General features: G+C 48.4%; 1 protein-coding gene and 1 long non-coding RNA gene across 6 annotated transcripts in view; one reads left to right on the top strand and one right to left on the bottom strand.

Annotated features, from left to right (window-relative positions):
• LOC141097078 (uncharacterized) overlaps positions 1-21,103 on the bottom strand; it is a 72,528-nt gene extending 51,425 nt beyond the window's left edge. For 3 of the 5 annotated variants that reach the window (XR_012233844.1, XR_012233845.1, XM_073584049.1), the window contains exons 1-2: positions 20,200-20,483; positions 8,608-8,799 (exon numbers count right to left, since the gene is read on the bottom strand). Coding sequence is in view for 1 of the 5 variants with exons in the window: in XM_073584049.1 (XP_073440150.1) it covers positions 8,608-8,678 (71 nt within the window). In the remaining 4 variants the exon portion in view is untranslated. Of the gene's footprint in view, positions 1-8,607 lie in introns of all 5 variants that reach the window. The other 2 variants (XR_012233843.1, XR_012233842.1) reach the window with 2 other exon arrangements.
• LOC141097079 (uncharacterized) overlaps positions 20,970-22,139 on the top strand; it is a 28,373-nt gene continuing 27,203 nt past the window's right edge. Inside the window, exon 1 of the long non-coding RNA XR_012233846.1 lies at positions 20,970-21,108. This is a non-coding gene — a long non-coding RNA (uncharacterized lncRNA). The remainder of the gene's footprint in view (positions 21,109-22,139) is intronic.

Below are 22,139 nucleotides of genomic sequence, written 5' to 3'. Positions count from 1 at the left end.
CACAAGAAAGGTAATCGACCTTATTGAAGTGATCAATAAAACAGAGAAATCAGCACTTTTACTTAGCTTAGATGCTGAAAAGGCTTTTGATCGTCTTGGGTGGCCATTTATGTTTCAAACACTGGCTCATTTTGGCATTTCGGGACCTTTTATAACCGCCCTAAAAAGTTTGTACCCACATCCATCGGCGGCTGTAAAGTTACCCCATGCATTGTCTCAGCCTTTTCCAATCTTTAATGGCACCCGTCAAGGTTGCCCACTCTCTCCGTTACTCTTTGTTATGTGTATAGAACCACTAGCTGCGGCTATACACCTTGATCCGAACATTAGCGGAGTGATGGTTAGAGATAAAGAATTTAAACTGTCTTTATTTGCTGATGACGTGCTCTTAACTCTGACCCAGCCACATACAACCCTACCCAGTCTGCATTCACTTCTAAAACAGTTTGGCCAGCTCTCGGGTTATAAAATAAATAAAGCAAAAACGGAGGCTCTTTCCCTTAATATTCCAGACAGGTCATTAAGCTCCTTAAAAGGTAATTATAACTACAAATGGCAGGATACTGCCCTGAAATATTTGGGAGCGCAGCTGACCTCTAGATACAACTTATTATTCAAACATAATTACCCCCAATTGTTTTCGTAATTGAAACAAATACTTAATAAATGGAATAACTTACCACTATCCCTATTTGGGAGAATATCAGCGGTTAAAATGGCCATTCTCCCTAAGCTACTATATTTATTTGAGACTCTCCCCATTGTGGTCCCTCATGGAAACCTGAAGGGTCTTCTATCATCCACTTTTTCTGGGCCCATAAGAGGCACAGGATCAAAAAACAAATTATGTTAGCTAGCAGAGATAGAGGAGGTTTGGGTGTTCCAGATATCACCAAATATTATTGGGCAACTCATTTGAGATGTATCCCAGCCTGGTCTGCACCTAGAGCATTCTCTAGGTGGATGGAGATTGAGAAGTTGTGGATGGCTCCAATCCATCCCAACTCTTATCTATGGGCAACTACCTCAAATAAACTCGACTCCCACACGTTGGGACCAATAGCTTTCACTAAGAGGATTTGGAATACCGGTATGAAAAAATTCCCACTAACCTCCTTTTTGTTTAATCCCAAACTACCAGACAGCTTTAGGGGGAACTTGATTAAGTTGTGGTTTGATAAGCGACTTTTTGGTTTTGCTGATATAGTTGATAGTCACTCTAGATCCTTGTTACCTTTTGATAAGATACAATCGGGCTTCGACTTACCTTCAAACTCTTTCTATCGGTATTTACAAATTAGGCATTATATGCAGTCTCTTTACTCCTCCTTAGTAGTCTCCAAACCAACTCGCTTTGAGAGACTCTGCAGGGCAGGAGTATCGAGCAAGGGTCTTATATCTGATATCTATAGGATTTTATTAGACCCGTATCCGGAGGAGTCTCCAAGACACTCCTATATGGACAGGTGGGAGGGTTTCTTGGGGGAATCTCTTTCTCCGGGTCTGTGGCAGGGGGTCTGGAGGAGAGCAGCTAAAGGGCATGTCACACTAAGAGATATCGCTAGTAATATCGCTATAACTTGTGACGGTATAGCGATATTGCTAGCGATATCGCTGTGTGTGATACTTTCCTACGACCCGCTCCCCCGCTGGTTATCGCTGATCGCGCGAGAACGTCCAGGACTGCTTCTCGTCGTCAGCTTCCAGCGGCGCTTCCTGCTGTGACGACGAGTGACGCGTGGAGCCGGGCGGGAGGACGCAGGATCGCCTGGTGTGACAGGTAAGTAGCGACCCCCGTCCCCAGCGATGTCGCTGGTGAGATCTGCCTGTTTGGCAGCTCAATAGCGACCACTTAGCGATGTACCAGCGATCCTGACCGCGTCATATCGCTGGTACATCGCTAAGTGTGACAGTACCTTAAGACTTCCACTTGTTACACGAATAAGGAAAACCAGTTTAAATTACTTATGTTTTGGTATCATACTCCTTCGTTATTGCATAAATTTAATCCTAATATATCTGAGCCATGTTGGAGGTGCGGTTGTGATGATGGAGACCTAACCCATATTTTTTGGACATGTTCAATTATACAAGGGTTTTGGAGTAAGGTCAAAACTTTAATCTTCGAAGTCACGGGTCTTCATATTCCATTAGACCCTAAATTCTACTTGCTCAATATCCCCCCATTCCAGATTGGAAGTAGGATTCAGCGGATTCTTTTACATCTGACCACAGCTGCAAGATGTTTAATAGCAAGGAAATGGAGGCTGGCTTATTCTCCGTCACTTAACGAGTTGCATTCCCGCATACAGGACATACGAAGTATGGAACATCTCACTGCTTTAATAAATAATACGTTTGAAAGTTTTGAAGCAACGTGGAATCTGTGGGACGTATACTGGGCTTGGAAGGCTTAGTATCGATCTTTACTCAGCAAAATGTGCCATCTTTCCCTGGGATCTTTCCTCCTTCCCTCCCTTGTGTTTCACTGTATTGTCAATTATATTTGTCTCTATTATGTTTGTTAACTGTTTTGCATTGAATGTTTACATGCATTGTATCTTGGTGGGTTTTCATTCTGTAAATTTCTATTGAAAAATCAATAAATATCCAGTATAAAAAAAAAAAAAAGAGTGAAGGTCAATTTCTTCATTAATGTGAAATGAAGAAGCCACCTTAGTTAAGAAAGAAGGAACGGGTCTGAGAACCACCTTGTCTTGATGTAGAATTGGGGAAGTGAGGTGCTTTCTCCGCCGGTAGCACCTGAAATTATTTGACACAGTTTGGATCCAAAAAGTCTAGAGCATTGGAAGGCAAGGCCAGTAAGGGACTTTTTTGATGGCGGAGCTGCATTCCAGGCTTTCAACCAGAGAATGCAGCATATAGCAACGATATTGCTGGTAGCCCTGGCGAAACAACCAGCTGCATCCAAGGAAGCAGTCAAAAGATATTTGCTGGCATGGCCAAACTGGTCTGCCAAATCTGCCATCTCATCCGGAGGAGCTGTCGCTAGGATACACTGGCGAAGAATTCTTGCCCAGCCAGACATGGACTTTGCCACACAGGTGAAGGCAAAAAGGGGACAGAGTGAGGTGCCAGCTGCTCCAAAAGCTGACTTAGCCAAAGAGTCTGTCTATCCGCCGAATCCTTAAGGGATGCAACATCCTGTAGAGACAGGTCTGTTTTAGAAGACAGGCGAGAAACCCGTGGATCCACATTAGGGGATTCTGCCCATTTACCAACAAGGTCTGGGCTAAAGGGATAGAGAATGTCGAGCTGCTTCCTTCCTGGGAAGCGCTTCTCAGGGTGCTCCCAGTGTTTGAACATAATTGTTTCAAATTCCCTGTGATTAGGGAAATTCCGGGAGGGACGTTTTACCTGTTTGAAGGAGATGGAGTGCTCCTGAGCAGGTGCCTCATCCTCCTTTTAGGTTCAGAGTTTGGTTAATTGTCAGGATAAGTCTATTGACCATATACTGCATCTTTGAGTTGTGGTCCGTATTAGACTCAGACTGGAAATCCACATCCGACCCAAAAGTCGCCTCCGAAGAGGGGGCATGGGGTGAGGAATACATGCAGGAGGATGTAGAGGGACCCAGAGAACTGGAGGAAGAAACAGAAAGAGCTTGCTTCCTTTGCCTTGTACCCGATTTGTCCCTGTGAATGTCACAGTTGGGTTCATGCGAATCACTGTGAAAGGAGTTCGGAGCACTGGTGGCGGCAAACAGATGTGGAAGACGCTCCAGGACCTGGGACTATGATACTTTTGTCTGGTCAGAACCTAACTGTGACATGGCAACAAGCCCATTCCAGAGGGAAGGGAGTGCTCTTATCCCGAGCATTGGAGGGTTCATGTGGTGCAGACATGGCAGAAGGAGCTGCAGGACAGGCAGAAAGGGGAGTACTGGCCTGAAGACTCCTTTCTTTTGCAGAGGGCACAGGCGTATAATAGGCACATTGTGATTCTCGAGATGTAAGAAGAAGCCTCTCTATGGGATACTGCTGTGGAGGAGCCAAGACAAAAGGGAATAAAGCCTACCCGATGCCAGCGACAACCAGCAGAAAGAACTGATGCCAGCGACCAACAGCAGAAAGAACTGTGGAAGCTGTGTCCCTCTTTGTGCAGAGCATCCTGCAGGTCTGCGGAGAACTCAGGATATAGCTGTGTCCCCCGAATGCAGAGTGCCAGCAGGTCTGCAGGGAGCGCAGGATAAGTGGTATAAAGAGTCTGATGCAGACTTGGCTGTGTAACTGCACCGCTGTAATATGCTGGCTGGCAAAAGAGAAAGCAAGCATCTATTGGCTGACAGGTTGGGGGTTTGAGCAGCCAGGATAATCTGCAGGTAGCGAAAACAAAGGTCCCCCTCTGAATGGCTGACACGCCGGGGTGTGAATGGCCAGGAAGTGGAAGCTCTGTGATAGGAGCGGCAAAAAATGCGGCGTAAAAGCGAGCGCAGCGGGGGCATGGCCAGAATCGAAAGAAGAGGAGGAAGACACCTACTAATGGCCAAAAAAGAGAGCGCAGCTTAACCATGCGACGGTGACTGTGTGGTGCCCCTGAGGCTTCAGTCGCCATAGAGGTACTGCACCTTCCCAGAGGTGTAGTATCCCACCATTCAGGTAAGGTGGAGGCTCCTAACCACACTTCAACACCTGCACCCCTCAGCACAAAAGAGTGTAGCAAAGTCACATTGCGGCATGCTGCTAGGAGGATAGCAGAGCCCCTCTGGTGATTCCCTTCTTGGAAACACTAGACGTACTGGGAGGCGGGTGGAGTAAGAATACATAAAGAGCGGGAAGCGTTAGGATTGGGTCAGTAAGTCAGTAGTTCAGTAGTTGAGGAGTGGGAGAGAAGCCATTGAGGAGAATGGATGGATGAAGGACGTGCTGCAGCAGGTTCCAGTGACCTTGGCCTGCTGGCACAGGGATGGCATAGAAAGAGACTGATACAGACTGAGCACCTAGCCTTCCATAGGAAAGAAGGAATAGATTGGAACGAAGGAGAACAGAAGGACGGTGGGAACTGGGTTAGAGAGAGAAGAACCCCTTCCAGTCCTAAGCGCGAAGCCGGGGCCCGGTCCCCGAGGTTGTCCGGATCCTTAATATCCAGGAACAGACACCAGAGGAGTAGTGTGGTGTAAATGCCTTACTCCCACCTAAGACTTGGGGCACAACAGCAACAGAGGTAGAGAGTCGGGACTCAGGAAAGAGGAGTCCCCGAAGCAGGCTACAGCTGTCTTCCGTACAAGTGGAGTTGATAGATCATCTGTTAGAAAGAAGGCACTCCAGGATAACACAGTACCAGGAGAGCTTCTTACAAAGACGCTATAGAGGAGACGTTCAGGAAGGTACATGTTGGCGGAGTGTTGGAAGGAAGCTTTCCATCTTGCCTGGAGGTTGACTGGGGCCTGACCCGGAGGACACAGCATGGAGGCAGGCACCTGTGTGAACTGCAGACTGTGAGCAAAGCTTTGGAACTACATGCTCTGGTGTCCTCCAGTTATTCGAGCACCGCTACATCTGGGTACCAACACCCGCACTACCTGCGCCTCTCCTCCATCATTACATCTACACTGCCCTGGGACTACAGCTCCACCTGTGGGGAGTTTCACCATCTTAGCTGCACCACACCACCAGTCCCAGAGGATCTGCATGCAGCGTCGGCCTAACATCTATATTGCCGAACACCACAGGTGGCGTCACGAACTATCCATAAACTACCTATACAAATCCACCCCTTTTACATGGGCGCCCAGGGCCACGGTCCGGGTCACTGCTGCTGTGACACATCCCACTGATACCAGCCAGGTACCGAGTACCCCACAGCCATGGGAGGGCGGCCCAACTGGCTAAAGGGATACAGGGAAGGGGTGCGACCAGCAAAGGGAGAGGGATCAACCGCAAATGCTGAGCCCAGCCATGAAAAAAAATGGCCAAGGCTGCTGGATGATCCCTGCCAGTAACGCTGCCCTGTCCCCTTGTGATGAAGGGACAGTGTAGCCCGGGATGATGCCTGCTGCGGCGGAGGGAGAAGAGGGAGACATACCTGCCTTTTCAGGATGTTGTGGTGGGTCCCAGTCCCTCTGCAGCAATGAGGACCACATCAGGAGCCCTCGGATGGGAAAGTGTCTCTGGAATCCGGGATCCTCCTTCCCACAATGTCTCCAGAAGGTACAGAAGACAACATCAACTCCTTACAAGAAGGGGGGAGGTCACCGCTGGTGACCACCGTCTTCCTCCCAGCCCTCTCCGAGGAGAGGGGTGAGGTAGGGAAAAGGCAAAGGACCGCCCACTGGGAATCACCCTGAAACACCCGTAAAGGTAACAGGGGATTAAGTTCTGCCTTGCGGGCCCGAGAGTGGGCGATGTGGGTGACGTCACACTCCTTTCTTGGTCTGGGAAAAAAGAGAGAAATGATGCCCTGTTACCCTAAAGATGAACCTGAAAGACAAAGAAAAAAAGATTAATAAAACACAACAGGTGACCTGAAAAGGAAAAAACTGCGGATATGGGAACAGATCCAGGTCCACCTCCTACAGACACTAAGCTTAAACTGAGGTATTTTGTGCATGTCGGTGGGTGCATACTGTGGAGGAGGAGCTATTTTCCTTTTTTGCATAGTGTCAGCCTCCTAGCGACTGTGGCACACACCCATGGTTACCAGTGTCCCCCAAGGAAGCGATAAAGAAAACACAGTAGTTTGAGAATAAATGGCTTCATCCAACTACTAAACATGAGTGAAGAAATGTTTTGGTGTTATCATTCATATTCTCTGAAAAAAGGACAAGAAAGCAAAAATTCTCCTGGGGTATGAAAACTTTTGAGCACAACTGTACATATTAAGCTGAGTGAAGGAGTCACAGATGCCAAGAAAATGTTACATTAAGTCTTAAAGTAACCTCATATCATCTATTTAGCGAGGAAGAGGACTAGAACTAGGAAGCAACAATCCTAAAAGTCAATATTGACCCTTTAATGACTCTTGTCACATGACTTCAGAAAAAAGACAAAACCAAAATCTCAATTTGCAGACACTGTTTTGGGATACTGCCCCTCGTCCGTGCAAAGTGTGTGATCTGATTTGGCGGGGTGAGAGACATCTGACCAGGATCCAAGGGTAAACATTTCTCCTTGTGGACAATGACATGTCAAGCCTGACATGCTGAGGTGAGGAGACTTAAGGTCTCTTTACATTTAGCGATGCACCAGCGATCCCGACCACGATATGACCCGGTCAGGATCGCTGGTGCATCGCTAAATGGTCGCTGGTGAGCTGACAAACAGGCAGATGTCACCAGTGATGCAGCGACACAGCAGCGGTCGTTACTTACCTTTCAGACGCGGCGATGAAGACGTCCTCCGCCGGCGTCCACGTGTCGCTCGTCGGCGCCAGCAGGAAGCCCAGCAGGAAGCGGCCAACGAGAAATGGACCTGCACGATCTCGCGCGATCAGCGATAACCAGAGGGGGAGCCGGTCGGAGGTGAGTATCACACATAGCGATATCGCTAGCAATATCGCTGCTGCGTCACAAAATCGGTGACGCTTTAGCGATATTGCTAGCAATATCGCTATGTGTAAAGCCCCCTTTACGCCGCAGTGCTCCTGTGGGAAATATGCAAATTGTTTCTTCAGAGAGGAAGAGGACTAGAACTCTAGTGCCACCTATAGGAAGTAGCAATCCTAAAAGTCAATATCAACCCTTTAATGAGCCTGGTCACATGACTTCTAAAATAATTTCACTTGATAAAGTAACCTCAAAAATATGGCAAAAGTGACAATTTGTTAACAAAGTAAATACAAATACTAATTCAGGTCAACTACAACTACAACCAAAGAACTAATCAGGAGCATAAATTGGTATAAGTGCAACGTGTAGGAGCATCTGCACACTGTGGCCATGTAAAAAAAAAAACCCCAAGATAAGCAAATAGAAATTAGTAATTGTGCATGCATACAGTATAACATAGGGCACTTAGGAAACACTGTTCTTGATCAAAAAAGCGTAAAAGCCATTGCACCACAACAAGATGTACCCATCGGGACGGTCCTATCCTCCAATATTAAAACCTCACATGACCTCAGTGTAGATAGTGGCAGATCAGGACCAGAACCTGTTTGCCAAATACCATGTGTTATTCATATGTACTATTACTATTTACTTACTGCTGGATATTTGCTCATCTTATTCCTAATCAGTATAACCAATTACACAGCAAAATATCAATCAGAAGCAAATGTCTATGAGTAAAATTACTTTGTCAGCAACTGCTGTGTTTAAGTCTTCATTTTTCTTGATATTTAATGGACTCAAGGTCTTGGTAGACCGCTTTACCAGGTTTGGCACGGGCCTAAGTCTGCCACATCGCAGCTGCGCTGGCTTGATGTAAGCAGGTTTTTCTACACTGGTCCTGGGGGTAGACAAAATGGGGAACAGAAGTCAGAAGCCTAAAGTTTAAATAATAATCTGAAAATGTAATCACTTTAGGAATGAAATCTTTTCAAACACGGTGGTTTAGATATTCATCCTGTGGATGTGCCATAAAGGAACGAGAATGGACAAGCTCTTTATAAAGCTAAACATGGCAGAGATTTTCTTTTCCTACTTACTGTCCAGTTTCTTTACCGACATCACCAGCGGTGGACGTATCGGGCAAGTCCTGGGTTTTAGAGAGCTCCATAGTTGATGTCTCTTTTCTCACAGCTCGGCCAAGGTTTGGAGTAGGTTTTGGAAACCTCGTGTAGATGGGTTTTAAAGAAGCAACTTTGCATTTTCCTGGGACATTTATGACTTCTTTAGGTCTAAGTAAAAAAAAAAAAAAATAGATTAAATGGCTTGATATTTACAAACTGAAAATCCATATAACCATATACAAACCAATCAGAGGGAATCATTACCTTCTTGAAAAAAAGAGTCTGTCAGTTCCCAATTAAAGAGTTTTGTTTTTTTTCAGTAAATATATTTATTGAAGTTTTAAACAGTAAAAGCAGTACAGAGAGCCATTACCATGTCCAGGGCTAAACATTACATCTCTGTAAAAGCAGCACACTTATAGCCAAACAAGGACTCTGGTATAAATAGGATATATGCTTGCTATCTTGAGAAACATCTCCAGATATGAACCTTATAAACAAAGTAAATAACCTGTAAGAAAAGCAGTTATAGAGATAGAAGAAGAAGGAAAGCAAGATAAAAAGAGAGAAGAGAGAGAAAAAGAAAAAAAAGGGGGGGTGGAATAGGAAAAAAGGGGAGTAGGGAGGGAGAGGGTTAAAGGGGACCCAATAGCATCAGTGTCCACGTATTGAGGGTTGTGAATATGTACGTAGCCAGTTCAGGAACCCCGATCTCTCCTTGAAGGATTGCCAGAGGAACCAGGTGCACCCCTGTTCAAATGCAACATCACCGTCACCACCGCCACCATTGACTCCAGACGATGAAGTCTCTCCATTTCAGATATCCATTCCTCCGTGGAGGGAACCTCAGTGGACCTCCAATGCCGAGGAATAACCGCTCTGGCAGCCGTTAAACAGAATCTTAGAATCCCCTTTTTAACCGAAGCTATCGAATTGGGAATCAGGGACAGTAGGGCAATTTGGGGGGAGGGCTCATGGCGGACCCCAGTCATCAGATGAAAGGCATCAAACACCGAGCTCCAGAATGGTTGCAGGAGACCACAAGACCACCAAACATGAAGCATAGAGTCTGCGGCGGATCCACATCTCCAACAGGCATCCGGGGTCTCCGGGTTAATCCTATGGAGAAGTGTGGGACAGCTATACCAGCGCGTCAGCAATTTATAATTCTTCTCCTGCGACTGACTGGACAATGTCATCTTGTGCGCGAGAGTGAAAATTTTTAAACTATCCGCCTCAGAAAAGGTGATCCCCAGGTCCCTCTCCCAAGCCTCCATGAAGCCGAGTGTAGTAGAGGGAAGTGAGTTCAAGACCAGGCCATAGAGCACCGAAACCACATGAGAGGGACCCTCGGTAGGGAGCATCAGAGACTCAATTGACGTCGGCGCCCCTAATGGTATACTGAGAAGGAAGCTCCGCAATTGCAGAAACTCCAGCCAGGACAGCGGCGTCGTTTGACCAGGGCCTCGCAACCCCCGCACATCGGAGAGCCCCGCAAGTTTATCCCTCACCTGACCCAGTACCACTTCGTCAGGTCGCGACCAACACAAAAACATAGATCTATTCATTGCTGGGGGAAAGGCCGGATTGTCAAAAAGGGGACTCAATCTGCTCAATCGAGAGGTCAGGCGTAATTTCACGTAGGCTCTGTCCCATAACAACCTGTGTGAGTGGAGCATAACTTGACACAGGCGGGCGTCCGATCCCCCAGCCAAGGTAGCCAATACAAAGAAGAGGGCGATAAAAGTTTCTCCAAGAACACCCACTGTTTATGAGCATCGCCAAACCTCCAATCGACTATCCTAGCGAGCAAGACTGCCTGATAATAATGTTTAAAATCAGGGAGGCCTACCCCCTTTAGTCTTGGATCTCACTAGTACCGAGAACCGAGTCCGCGGTTTCCTAGTTCCCCAAATAAAGCTATTGATAGCCGATTGCAGGCGCCTGAAAAGCAATCCGGGACCTGCACTGGAGCCATCTGAAAAAGATAGAGGAATCAGGGCAAGATTTCCATCTTGATCACTCCTACCCGTCCGAACCAAGATAGCTGAGGTCTGCTATATCGTTTAAGGTCCAAGATAGTTTTCCGCAGGAGTGGGACATTGTTCAGAGCATATGTTGCGTTAATGTCAGCAGGTATTAAGACTCCTGAATATTTCAAGGCGGCCGTCTTCCACTTAAAAGAAAAGGACGTCTGGAGCTGAGAAACCAGATCATTAGGCAAGGAGATACTGAGCGCCTCCGTCTTGGAGTAGTTGACTTTAAAATTTGAGACCTCCCCGAACCTACGGAACTCTCGGAGAAGTACAGGAAAGGCCACAGTCGGGTTGGTAATGTATAACAGTAAGTCATCTGCATATAGGGATATTCTAAACTCATGTTGACCAATCCGCAAACCCTCAATATCGGGTGTCTTCTGTAATGCCACTGCTAGGTGCTCCATCGCGAGGATATAGAGTAGAGAGAGGGGGCAACCCTGTCAGGTCCCGCTCCTTATATTAATGGGCAGGGAGAGGGTACCATTAACTCTGAGACAGGCTGTAGGTCTATGATATAGAGCAAAAATCCTCTCCATCATGTTAGGACTCACTCCTAGTTGCTGCAGAGAAGCACACAGAAAGGGCCAACCTAGGCGGTCAAACGCCTTCTCAGTGTCAATGGATAATAAGCATGCTGGTACCTTTCCTGTGCGCATGTACGAAGTCAGAAGCAACGTCTTCACCGTGTTATCCCTGGCCTCCCTGTGAGGCACAAAGCCCGCCTGATCATTATGGATGGACCCAGGGAGAACAGGGTTCAGTCTACCAGCTAACACTTTCGCGAACACCTTCACATCTACATTAATAAGGGATATGGGCCTATAACTTGCACATAATAGGGGATCTTTACCCAGTTTAGGAATCACGGTGATTGTAGCCATCAGCGTTTGGGGGGCAAAGGGACAGCTGGCCGAGATAGAGTTAAACAGTTTGATCATGAAGGGGACCAGGGAGTTCGCAAACAATTTATAAAAGGCAGCGGAAAATCCATCCGGGCCAGGACTCTTACCATTAGCTAAGGATTTTATTGTGTCAAGAACCTCCTGCTCTGAAAGAGGGCTCTCCAGGGTCTCAGACTCCTCCACCGACATAGGCGGGAGCCCAGTATCCCGGATGTAATCATCCACCCGTGCTTGAAACTCGGGGGGGGACATATCAGACAACGGGCCATTTAAATTATAAAGAGAGTCGTAATATGCTCTGAACGAGTCCACAATCTCCCCAGGAAAATGGACCAGTTCACCCGTAGCAGATCTCATGGTAGGAATATAAGTGGTAGGGGCACTGGGATGCAGATATCATGATATCACGGTATCATGATTAAGAGTGCCTAGCCACTCGAAACGCGTAGATCGATCGAATGCCTTGTAACTCATGCTGGCTTTTAAACCTCATTTCTATTGAGTGAATAAAGAATATTTTTCACTACATCGTGGAGCTGGACAAAGTTTTTTCTCATTGCCTTGGATTGTGCGCTTTGACACAGCGGTCTCGTGCTCCGATGTTGGAATGCTATGTCTGGTGAGCTGGATTTGTATGCTGATTTAATGCAGATACCTCACCAGGGCTCTCCCAGATTTATCAGAATATTTGTACAAAAATTTACTGAAGCGGTCCCTCTGTCGTGCTAACGTTGCATCTAACAAGGTGCTCAACCCATAGCGCGCCCGGAGGAGATCAGTCAGCACACCAGCATCTCTAGTCCGTTTATGGTCTGTCTTCAAAGCTTGGACACGAGTCAACAAACCCATTATATTAGTCTCCCTCTCTCTTTTCAGTCTGGCCCCTTGTTGTATAAATACCCCCCCGTATGATTCCTTTCAAAGCTTCCCATTGATACGGAATAGCCGTAGGGTCGTGTTTGTGAAAATCTAGAAAGTCCGAGATTGCTGTTCGCACGGCCGCCTGACACGTTAGATCTCCAAGGAGACCAGGGTTTAAGGACCAGGTCCATTCTTTCGGAACGAGACTCGGCAACCGCAGGGAGAGCAAGACCGGGGCATGGTCCGACCATAACATCGTGTCGATGTCGGACCCAGGGTCAAAAGACAGGAACCCGTGGCTGATCAAAAAATAATCTAATCTACCGTAGGAATTGTGTATTGTGGAAAAATAGGTATAATCCCGGGCAGTGGGGTGCAGTAACCTCCAGACATCCACCAACCTTGAGTCCGTCAGGGCCCGACATAGTCTCTCCATCCGCGAGGGGGACACCGCTGACCTGCCCGAAGAGGAATCCATAGCACGGTCCAACACCATATTGAAGTCCCCTCCCATGATCACGTAGCCCTCCGCAAAAGCCGATAGGTCCCTCAAGTACTTTCTGCATGCTCGGACCTGGTCTTGATTGGGGAGATAAATGTTAGCTATGGTGAACAGATCGTGGGCGATTTTAAGCTTCAGAAACACATATCGACCACCAGAATCCGTCTTAGAGGCGACAACCTGAGCCTGTAGAGACTTATGTAATGCAATGCTGACTCCTTTAGACTCGGAATCAGAATTACTTCCATGGAACCACTGTGTGTAGTATTTATGGCTAAGCGTAGGAATTCTGTCTGATCGGAAATGCGTCTCCTGTAGCAAAAGTACGTCAACCCCTTGCTTATGCATACCGTATAGAACCTTCGATCGCTTTTCGGGGACATTAAACCCCCTGACATTAAGTGAGCAGAGTTGTAGGGATGCCATATGAACTATTGGGCCCACAGGTGGCACAATCAGGTCAGGGAGGAGTAGGGGGGGTGGGTAGTGGGAAGAGATAGAGATAGTAAAAGAAAAGCACCAAGGAAAGAGTAGTTCAGCCAGGGGACAAGGAACCGACCGAAAAGAAATAAAGGGAAGACCAAGAGGCCACTAGGCCTCTGGTGTAGAGAACAATATCAGAGAAAACTCTGAGAAGTAGTGTCACAGACACACCCTAGTGGGGAGGTGATTGGGCAAAGAGCAAGCAGCCAACAGCCAAGCCCCTGCAGCAAAAAAAAAAAAAAAAAAAAAGGAAAGAAAGAAATCCAAACTCCACCACATAGATCTGTAGACCTGTCAATATAAACAATATTAACAAATACAACAGGACGAGTCATAAACCATATACATTTGCAGAAGTGAACACAGTCGGAACGGGTCTCCGAAGGGGCATCTCCGAGTGCTAAATTTAGGAGAAACAGTAGCGTTAGTCAGCCTAGGATATAATTAGTGGAATTATAATGTAATACAACAGGTAAGCACATCATTTGGGGTGCCCATCGGAGTAGGAAACCATTCATAAACAGTGTAAAATAGGCTATGCTGGGAGCTCCGTTCAAGAGTCCCAGATAGAATCTGATGAAAATGAAACCGCTACCAAACATATGGCTCCACTCCCCCTGCATTAATCAAACTTGAGCATAGTTACGACCAGACTCCTCTTGGGAGCCCGACAATATGCAGGGGTAATACAGGCGGAACAAAAGAGACAATAGAAAACATATAATCTAGGATGGATGATCAAGTGTCGTCGGCTTGAGTGACGGATACATGTCTCCGGCGGGAGCTCCGCTTCCCCTTTCCCATAGTCCCAGCAGGAGGTCCTCCATCGCGGCGCAGTCCCCATAAGTCAGACGCAGTGAGGCGAGGCCAGTCCCCCAGCGCAACCATGGGTAAGCCCAGAGCAGCGGTGAAGTTCCGGAGATCCGACGGGGATCTCAAAGTTGTCAAACCCTTATCACTGCGTACTTGCAATTGGAATGGGTAGCCCCAACTATAGGGGATCCTATTTTCCCGCAACATCTCCAAGAGGCGACGTAGAGCCTTCCGTTTGGCCAGGGTGAAGCGTGAGAGATCAGACAGAAGAAGAATATCAGATCCATTAAAGTCTATAGCATCGTGGTCCCTCGCCTTACGCATGATGTCATCCTTAGTTTGGAAGTAGTGGATCCTGCATATGACGTCCCTCGGCTTAGATGTGTCGGGGTTCCTTGGCCCTAGCGAGCGATGAGCTCGATCAATTTCAGTGTGTTCAGTGGATGGTTTCCCTAAGAGCGAATTAAAAATGCCGTGAAGGGCCGAGGAAAGGTCACGTGGGGCCACAGACTCAGGGATCCCACAGAGCCTGATATTATTCCTCCGGTTCCTGTTCTCAGAGTCCTCCAGCATATCTAGGACCATATTAAAAGACTCCGAGTGTAGATCCAAAAGTTGTTGCTGGCTCTGTAATTGTGAGGAAAGCGACTCCACTCTCGCCTCCAATGCAGAGACGTTAGTAGTAAGGTGGGACACGTCCTCCTTAAGGGGCCCTATTTCACCCCTGCACACCGCCTCCAGGCTCTGAATATAGCCCTCCATATCGGCCCTGGTGGGGATGGCACTCAGCTGCGCTCTCAGCTCTGAAGCATTTATGGAATCATCAGGGCCCACAGGTCTAGAAGGAGCTTGTGCAGGGGGGCCATGAGATGTATTGGTGGCAGGGACACTGTCTTGGGACACCAGACAGGGAGAAGACCCACTTTCATATCCCCCTGATGATAGTGAAGGGACCACTTCTGTTATCTGGGTCTGGTAGGGCTGTAATATAGGAGGAGACCTGTCCTCAGCCTGCTTAGCTTGTGCTATGGTCTGACCGGGGGATGGGGGGCAGGACGCAGCTCCCACCTCTCCCATACTTTGTGCCAGGCTCCCTCCTGTCTGCATCTGTGGTGAACGGCTGGTCACAAGAGCAGCAGTCCTCCCTCCCCCATCCAGCACCTTCCCTGCTGCAGCTCCAGTCTTCTGCATGCTCGTGGTCCCGGGCAAAGGGCGTCCATGTGCGTTCAGCCGCACAGGGGAGGCACATCCCCCCTTTTCCATTGCCGAGTGCGCCGTTGTCTTTCCTGCGCCTCCCTGGGCCGACATATATCTGGCTATTCCGGCACCTCTGGGACCCGCAGCATGCTCTCTGGGTGCCTGGGAATGGAGACCAGTCTTGCCCTTCATAACGACGGGTGAGTGGAGCTAGATATAGCTGATTAATCGCTGCAGGGGCCTCACAGCTCCATGTCCAAGCCACGCCCCCCCCCAATTAGAGTTTAAACCAAGTGCAGCAGATTGTACAGAACTGTGCCCCAAGAAAAGAAAAAATCAAACCTTTTTCACTAAAACCCTTTGCCTCGCTTTTAATAAAATACCTAGCAGTGACCTAATAGTTCAGTGCACCTTTACCATGTATGTCTTCAGGGTTTTTCCATGTCATTCTGCTTGACATGAGGGTACTCGTGATTCAAGTGAGCTTGAAACAAGCTCCTTAATTCCCCTGAATGATCGCCACCCACCAGTTAATACGAAAAAATCACCTCCCCCTTTAAATACACTAGACAACTAATGGATTTAATGGCCACAGCAGCCTTTTATTAACAAGTATTACAAACATTTTAAAGCCAAACAATTTTACCATAGGAGGTGGTCCTCGAAGCCCCAAAGTTTGAAAGCCACCAATTCTCAGAAAATTCCACCTTGGCCCCAGGCTGAGTCTTACCCCCAGCCGCTCATCACCAGCTCGGAGGCATACCGTAGTCAACCCTGCCAAACCGAACCCATCACTGGTCCCCTGGTTATCCATTCCACGGGATTAATTCACCCCGTCCACTTAAATTCCCCCATATGGAGTCCAGGACCTGTCAAGATCCCCCCCACCAATTCACCATTCCAAAGATCCACCGACTTCGAGGACCTCCCCCCACTCCATCAACATAAATGTTCTGACCCCTTAAACATTTATGTCCCCCCACACCTTCAAGCCGATTTCAATGCCATCTTGAATGTTGAGACACCACATGTCCGTACCCACCGCATTCACATGTACCCCATCTGATCTCCAGAAACTTCCCTCGCCTGACTCAAAATCTGAGTGACGAAGCACCACGGCAGCATTCCTCGCCATGAAGAGAGATATGGCCCTATTCACCTTTATCCTCGCTCTGTTCACTCCTTCCACAGACCGAGCTCTCCTCCATAGTTTTCTAAAAACAATGTCAGACCATATTACCACCACTTTCGGAAACTCCGCCCATAACCTCAACATATCAAATTTTATATCCTTAATCAACTCCCTACATGGCCTCGAACCCAAGTCATTCCCACCCAAGGGAATGACAACAACATCAGGAGCACGATCCAAACGGGCAAAACTATGAAATTCTGGTAAAAAACTGCCTCCACACCATCCCCCTTTTTCCGATCCAACGCAGAACCACTGCCTCGCGAGGGAAGCCTAATTGACGCCCATCCGGATGAACCGCTGCACGAATAGCTGCCCAGAAAACATACGAATGGCCCATTATCCAAACGAGAGGCTGGCTGAGCCCTATAATAAAGCACAAAACACCAACACATTTTTAAAGCCACCACTCTATACCAAATTTGGACTTCCACAAGACCGAAATCTAGTCAATTCCCACCGCCCAATCCTCTTAACCACCTCTTCACCCAAGCCTAAACTTGCTGCCTCTGTAGCTGCCCCAATTTGAAATGAGTGTCCACTATAGTCCATTGCCGATATGCCCTCCAACTCCAAACAGCATCGAAATATTGTCACAAATTGAAAACGGGACAAAAACAAACCATCAGCATGCACTAACAAAGGATCCTGCGGAATCCCTCCCCGGACCATAAAGTTCCTCACACAGTCCACTGGACACAAAGGTGAACCGGGAACTTCAAAGAAAACTACCTTACATCCTTTCCCAGTCACATCTGTCTTTGAGGAACGGAGAAACACCACCACCTAATCTGCAAACACATCCACTTCTTCCCTCAACACTCTCCCCATTTTGTACCTGGACGGACTGATCAATTCCCCCAGGTGAAAGGCCCCAAAAAACGCCAGAGCAAAAGCCACCTTAAATAATTCCACTTCCCAATTTGAATAACACACTTGTGATAAATGTCGACCAATAATCATCAAAATCTTGTACGAAACCGGTCTCCTAATGTCAGCCGATTTCCAACCTTTCCTCCAGCCCCTTAACACCGGGAGCAGCAGCAAAGATTTAGTCATATCTTTCAAGCCCCTTGACTTAAAAACAAAAGCCAGGCCTGCCATAAACTTGTTCACCATAGACACCGACCAACCTGACTCCCAGCAATGACCCACTAGCAAAACTAACTTACTCTCATCATCCATAACTTCCCCAAAACATGACCCCCAACTCTCCCACATGCTCCATGCCTTCCCGTATTGTTTCCATGACCTATCCAACAATGACCTAGAGAGCAATTCCCTCACTGCCCGCAAGGAAGGTTCCATAAGTCTATTGGGTATTCCCAGCTCACCGGTTCCGCGTGAGGCGCCAGCTCCCGAAATTGATCCCAGTGTGAAAGAGAAAGAGCAGCAATGATAGGATTACGCAGAACTGTCTTAACCTCAGCGAAGATCCATAGATTAAACGACAAACCCACAAATACCAAATGCTGCAACACTTTTACCACTGCCGGAGAATCAGCAGACAAAGAATTTATCGCTGCCACCACTCCCAACTGCTCACACAAAAAACAAATCTTCGTATTTTTAACTTCCTCGCCCCACAGAGCCAAAGCCGTCACAATCGGGAATAAGTGTACCAAAATCCGGTTTGCCATCAAGCCCAGTTCGACCCAAGCACGAGGCCAACTCGCCACCATCCACTTCCCGCGAAAGTACAAACAAAAACCTCGCCTTGCATCACTGTCAATCTGCAAACCCAACACCTCAGCATTCGCTAACGGCTGAATCCAAATAGATCTGCCGTTGTACTCTTCGAGAAAACGAGACCATACCTTTAAATCATTTTTTAATTCTTTTTTAAGTCTGATGAAATGAACAGGGGATTTCACCCCTACTGTCGCCAGAGACAGCCCTCTACAAAAGGCATGGCCAATCGGCATTATCCTGCAGGCAAATTTCAGCTTGCCCAGCAGCGACTGTAGATTCCGTAACAAAATTTTTTGAGATCCGCGGGCCCTCAACACCTCCTCCCACAAGGAAAGCAATTTATCAGAGAGCAACCTGCATTCCATAGCCACAGTATCAATTTCAATGCACAAAAACTCAACGCTGACAATGGCCCAACGGTTTTCTCGGCCGCCAGTAGAACCCCAAACCTTTTCGACACACTTTCCATAGTATGCAACAAAACTGAACAATCCGACACATTAGCAGGGCAAACAAACAAAAAATCATCGAGATAATGAATGCAAGAACTCAAACCTCATACATCCTTAACAACCCACTCCAAAAACGTACTGAAGGTTTCAAAATATGCACAGGAAAGCGAACAACGAACCACGAAAAACCCGCCATCCCAAAAACAGCCTAGTAAATGCAAACTATCAGGGTGAACTGGCAACAAACGAACAGCCGCCTCAATGTCCATCTTTTCCAACAACGCTCCTTTTCCACACAACCGTACCCAGTCAATGGCCGCATCAAACGACGTGTACAACACCGAGCACAACTGTGGATCTATCCCATCATTAACCGATGACCCTTTGGGAAAAGATAAGTGATGAATAAGCCTAAAGTTATTTGGCTCTTTCTTAGGAATCACACCAAGTGGTGATACTCTCAAGTTACTAAGTGGGACTGTAGCAAATGAACCCCCCATCCTGCCCAAACTAACTTCTTTCCCTAACTTGTCAGAAACCACCTCCGGATATTGTAACGCCAACTTCAAATTTTTTGTACTCAAACGTACTTCCTGATCAACAAAAGAGATCTTAAAACCATCCCTAAAACCTTCATACAACAAGCATGCAGCAGTATCCGGGTACCTACTTAGGAACCCGCCATCGCGTCCAGCCGTACCGGCGTCTCCCCTCTTTTCAACGTTGTCGCCCCCTTTTGATCTGCTACCATTAAAACATTTTGCTGCGCTGTGAGAGCCCCCACAGGCTGCACATTCGTGCTTAAACTTGCATTTACCCCCGAATTTACATGTCCCCTCATTAAATGCAAAGCACAGCCCTTTCTGCATAGCCACCGAGTGTCCTGACTGCCAGAAGCCCCCGATGCCCCCCTGAAAGGGCTGACTCCCCGACCACAACCGAAACGAAAATATCTCAATGTATTCCCCTTTCCATATATTTTCTCTCGTCTCCTGTTTTAAGTGAGCCCCCAATGGACCCTCAAAACACACGTAAACTTCCCCTTTAGCTGTATCATCCAAGCATACCTCAGACTCCCTATCCTTTTCACTGCCAGCCCCTGCCACCACCAATGGCTCTTCAGCCTGCAAACTACACACTGCTGCCTCACTACTGGCCCCAGAATCCACAGGTGTGCCTGAACGCGCATCCCCTAAACTACACGATAAACCCGACAAACCCATAGGTCCCAATGCTGTACTGGGACCCCCTACCCATGCCGCTGAAGGCGATGTACCTCCTTGCCGCCCCCCGGATCCCCACATCATGGCTAAGTCCCTCAAGCCGTGCAAGATTAACCCAACTCCCCCAATAGCACCCCCATAAAACCCCTCCTGCAGTCTAGACTCAGAGGAAGCTATATAGGGATTAAAAGGAAAAACGTGATTTCTCTCACCTAGCTGCCTGGGTGCTGTGAGCCCAGCAGCCGAAGGTCCGGAATCCAGGAATGGTGGACCCTGCGCAGCTCCACTCCCGAGCTGATCCACCGATGATCCTGCAGCTCCTGAGTCTCCCCAACCTAGCAGCAGCCGGCTATCCCCCAAAGCCGTATCCACTGCTGAGCCAGGGACCCTTGGAGCTGCTGACGATGCTGCGGATGGTTGTGACAGGCCAGCGTCCGGCTGCCCGTGTAAGTACGTGCTTGCACTCCCTGTTGACAGGCTGTAAAGGTTGCTGACCGAGGCAGCCGCCTGCTGCCCGCCTCCTCCCGACTGAACCCGTGGCTCCAGAACCCCCTGACCTCCACTGGGCTGTAACAGTACCTCCTGCACCGCCAGTTGCAGAGAGTTGGTGCCAGGGCCAGACACGGACAGTGACTGCCTGCTGCTCTCCACGCGCAGAGGGTCCCCCCAGTGAGGCCCCCGCCCCCTTGTTTCTCTGCCTCTGCCATGCTGAGCAGGTCCTGTTCTGATACTGGCGCCTGCAGTTCCTGCTCCCGATAATCCTCGGCGTCCGGCAGTTGCTGAGAGGGAGGCTGATTCCTCCCCCCGCTGTAGGCCCCGCCGACCATGTGGATTCCTCCCAGCATTCTGCGCTTGGATCGCAGGCCTGCGTCCCGCGCTATCTGCCGGAGGGTCTCCGGAGGGGCTCCTAACACGGCGCCGGGCCCGGGGAGTGACCTTGGGACTTAAGCGCTCCGGGGGCCGAGACCTTCGAGGCCGGCGTCCACCCTCAGGAGCCTGGGAAGCTCTGGTCACCGACCCCTGCAGCAGGCTATCCACCAAAGCCTGCAGCCAACCTGTGCCCTGCGTGCCCGTCGCTTCTCTCAGCCGCTGCAGCAAGCCGTCCACATACAACATATCAGGTAACCCTAAAGCTTCTTCCTTAGTAGCCGGGGGTACCTAAAATGGCTCCTGATCCAAGATGGCCGGACCCTATATACTGGCCCTCTAACCCCCCCCCCCCACTCCGAGTCCTATTCCCTCCCTGGTTTAACCCCTCCTCTCACCTAGACCCAAGAAGAAAAAAAACCAAAGTCATACCTCCTAAAGTTATTAACCCCTGAACCAGCCCAGAACCTAGACGCTCACCCTATTCCCACTAGACCCTGTCATGTCAGCCTCCTGGTGAGGCCAGGGGCCCCGTACAGCTTCTCTTGACTGAGCACACAGGACTCACAGGTGCTAGTGCTGCTGTCTCCTCTGAAATCGTGTGCCTGTGCCGTTAATAAGAGAACCAGCGCATGTGTAGAACAGCCATTGTCCTGTGCCGGTACCCTTACAAATGGCGCCTGTGTGACATGTCAGTGGAGACAGTGCTGGCCACTGTGAAGCCAGTGTTGTCAATTAAGCAAGACATTTGAATGGGACATTATACCGAACGGCTCAGCCACTGGCAAGGTGCACCATGCATCTAATTAACATATAGGAATAAAAGAGGATTGATTAAAAATGAGCCAAAACATTTTAAGACGAAAGCTATGATTTTTCACAGGGGCGGTCTCATACAATGGTCTGTATGTGGTTTAACACTAGAAGTCCCAGAAATTTCCAGCTCCCCCCTGAAGTCCCGAAAGAGCGTCAAATGACCCTTAGGGTACCGTCACACATAGCGACTTACCAGCAATCCCGACACCGATATCAAGGTGTCAGGATCGCTGGTAAGTCGCTATGTGATCGCTGGTGAGCTGTCAAACTGACAGCTTCACCAGCGATTAGCACAGCGACGCCGCGCGTGCGGCATCGCTGTGTTCCGCTGATGCCATATGTTAAAAAATAGAATTAAATAAAAAATATTGTTATTCTCACCTTCCGACGTCCCGCGCAGTCTTCCCGCCTCTCTCCACACTCCGGTCCCAGTAGTCCTTTGCGAGAATTACCACGATGACGTCCGTTC

This window comes from Dendrobates tinctorius, unplaced genomic scaffold (assembly GCF_039654945.1).
Source record: "Dendrobates tinctorius isolate UK_male_01 unplaced genomic scaffold, ASM3965494v1 ptg000083l, whole genome shotgun sequence".
NCBI classification, from domain to species: domain Eukaryota; kingdom Metazoa; phylum Chordata; class Amphibia; order Anura; family Dendrobatidae; genus Dendrobates; species Dendrobates tinctorius.
This window is presented reverse-complemented; position numbering and strand designations above follow the sequence as displayed.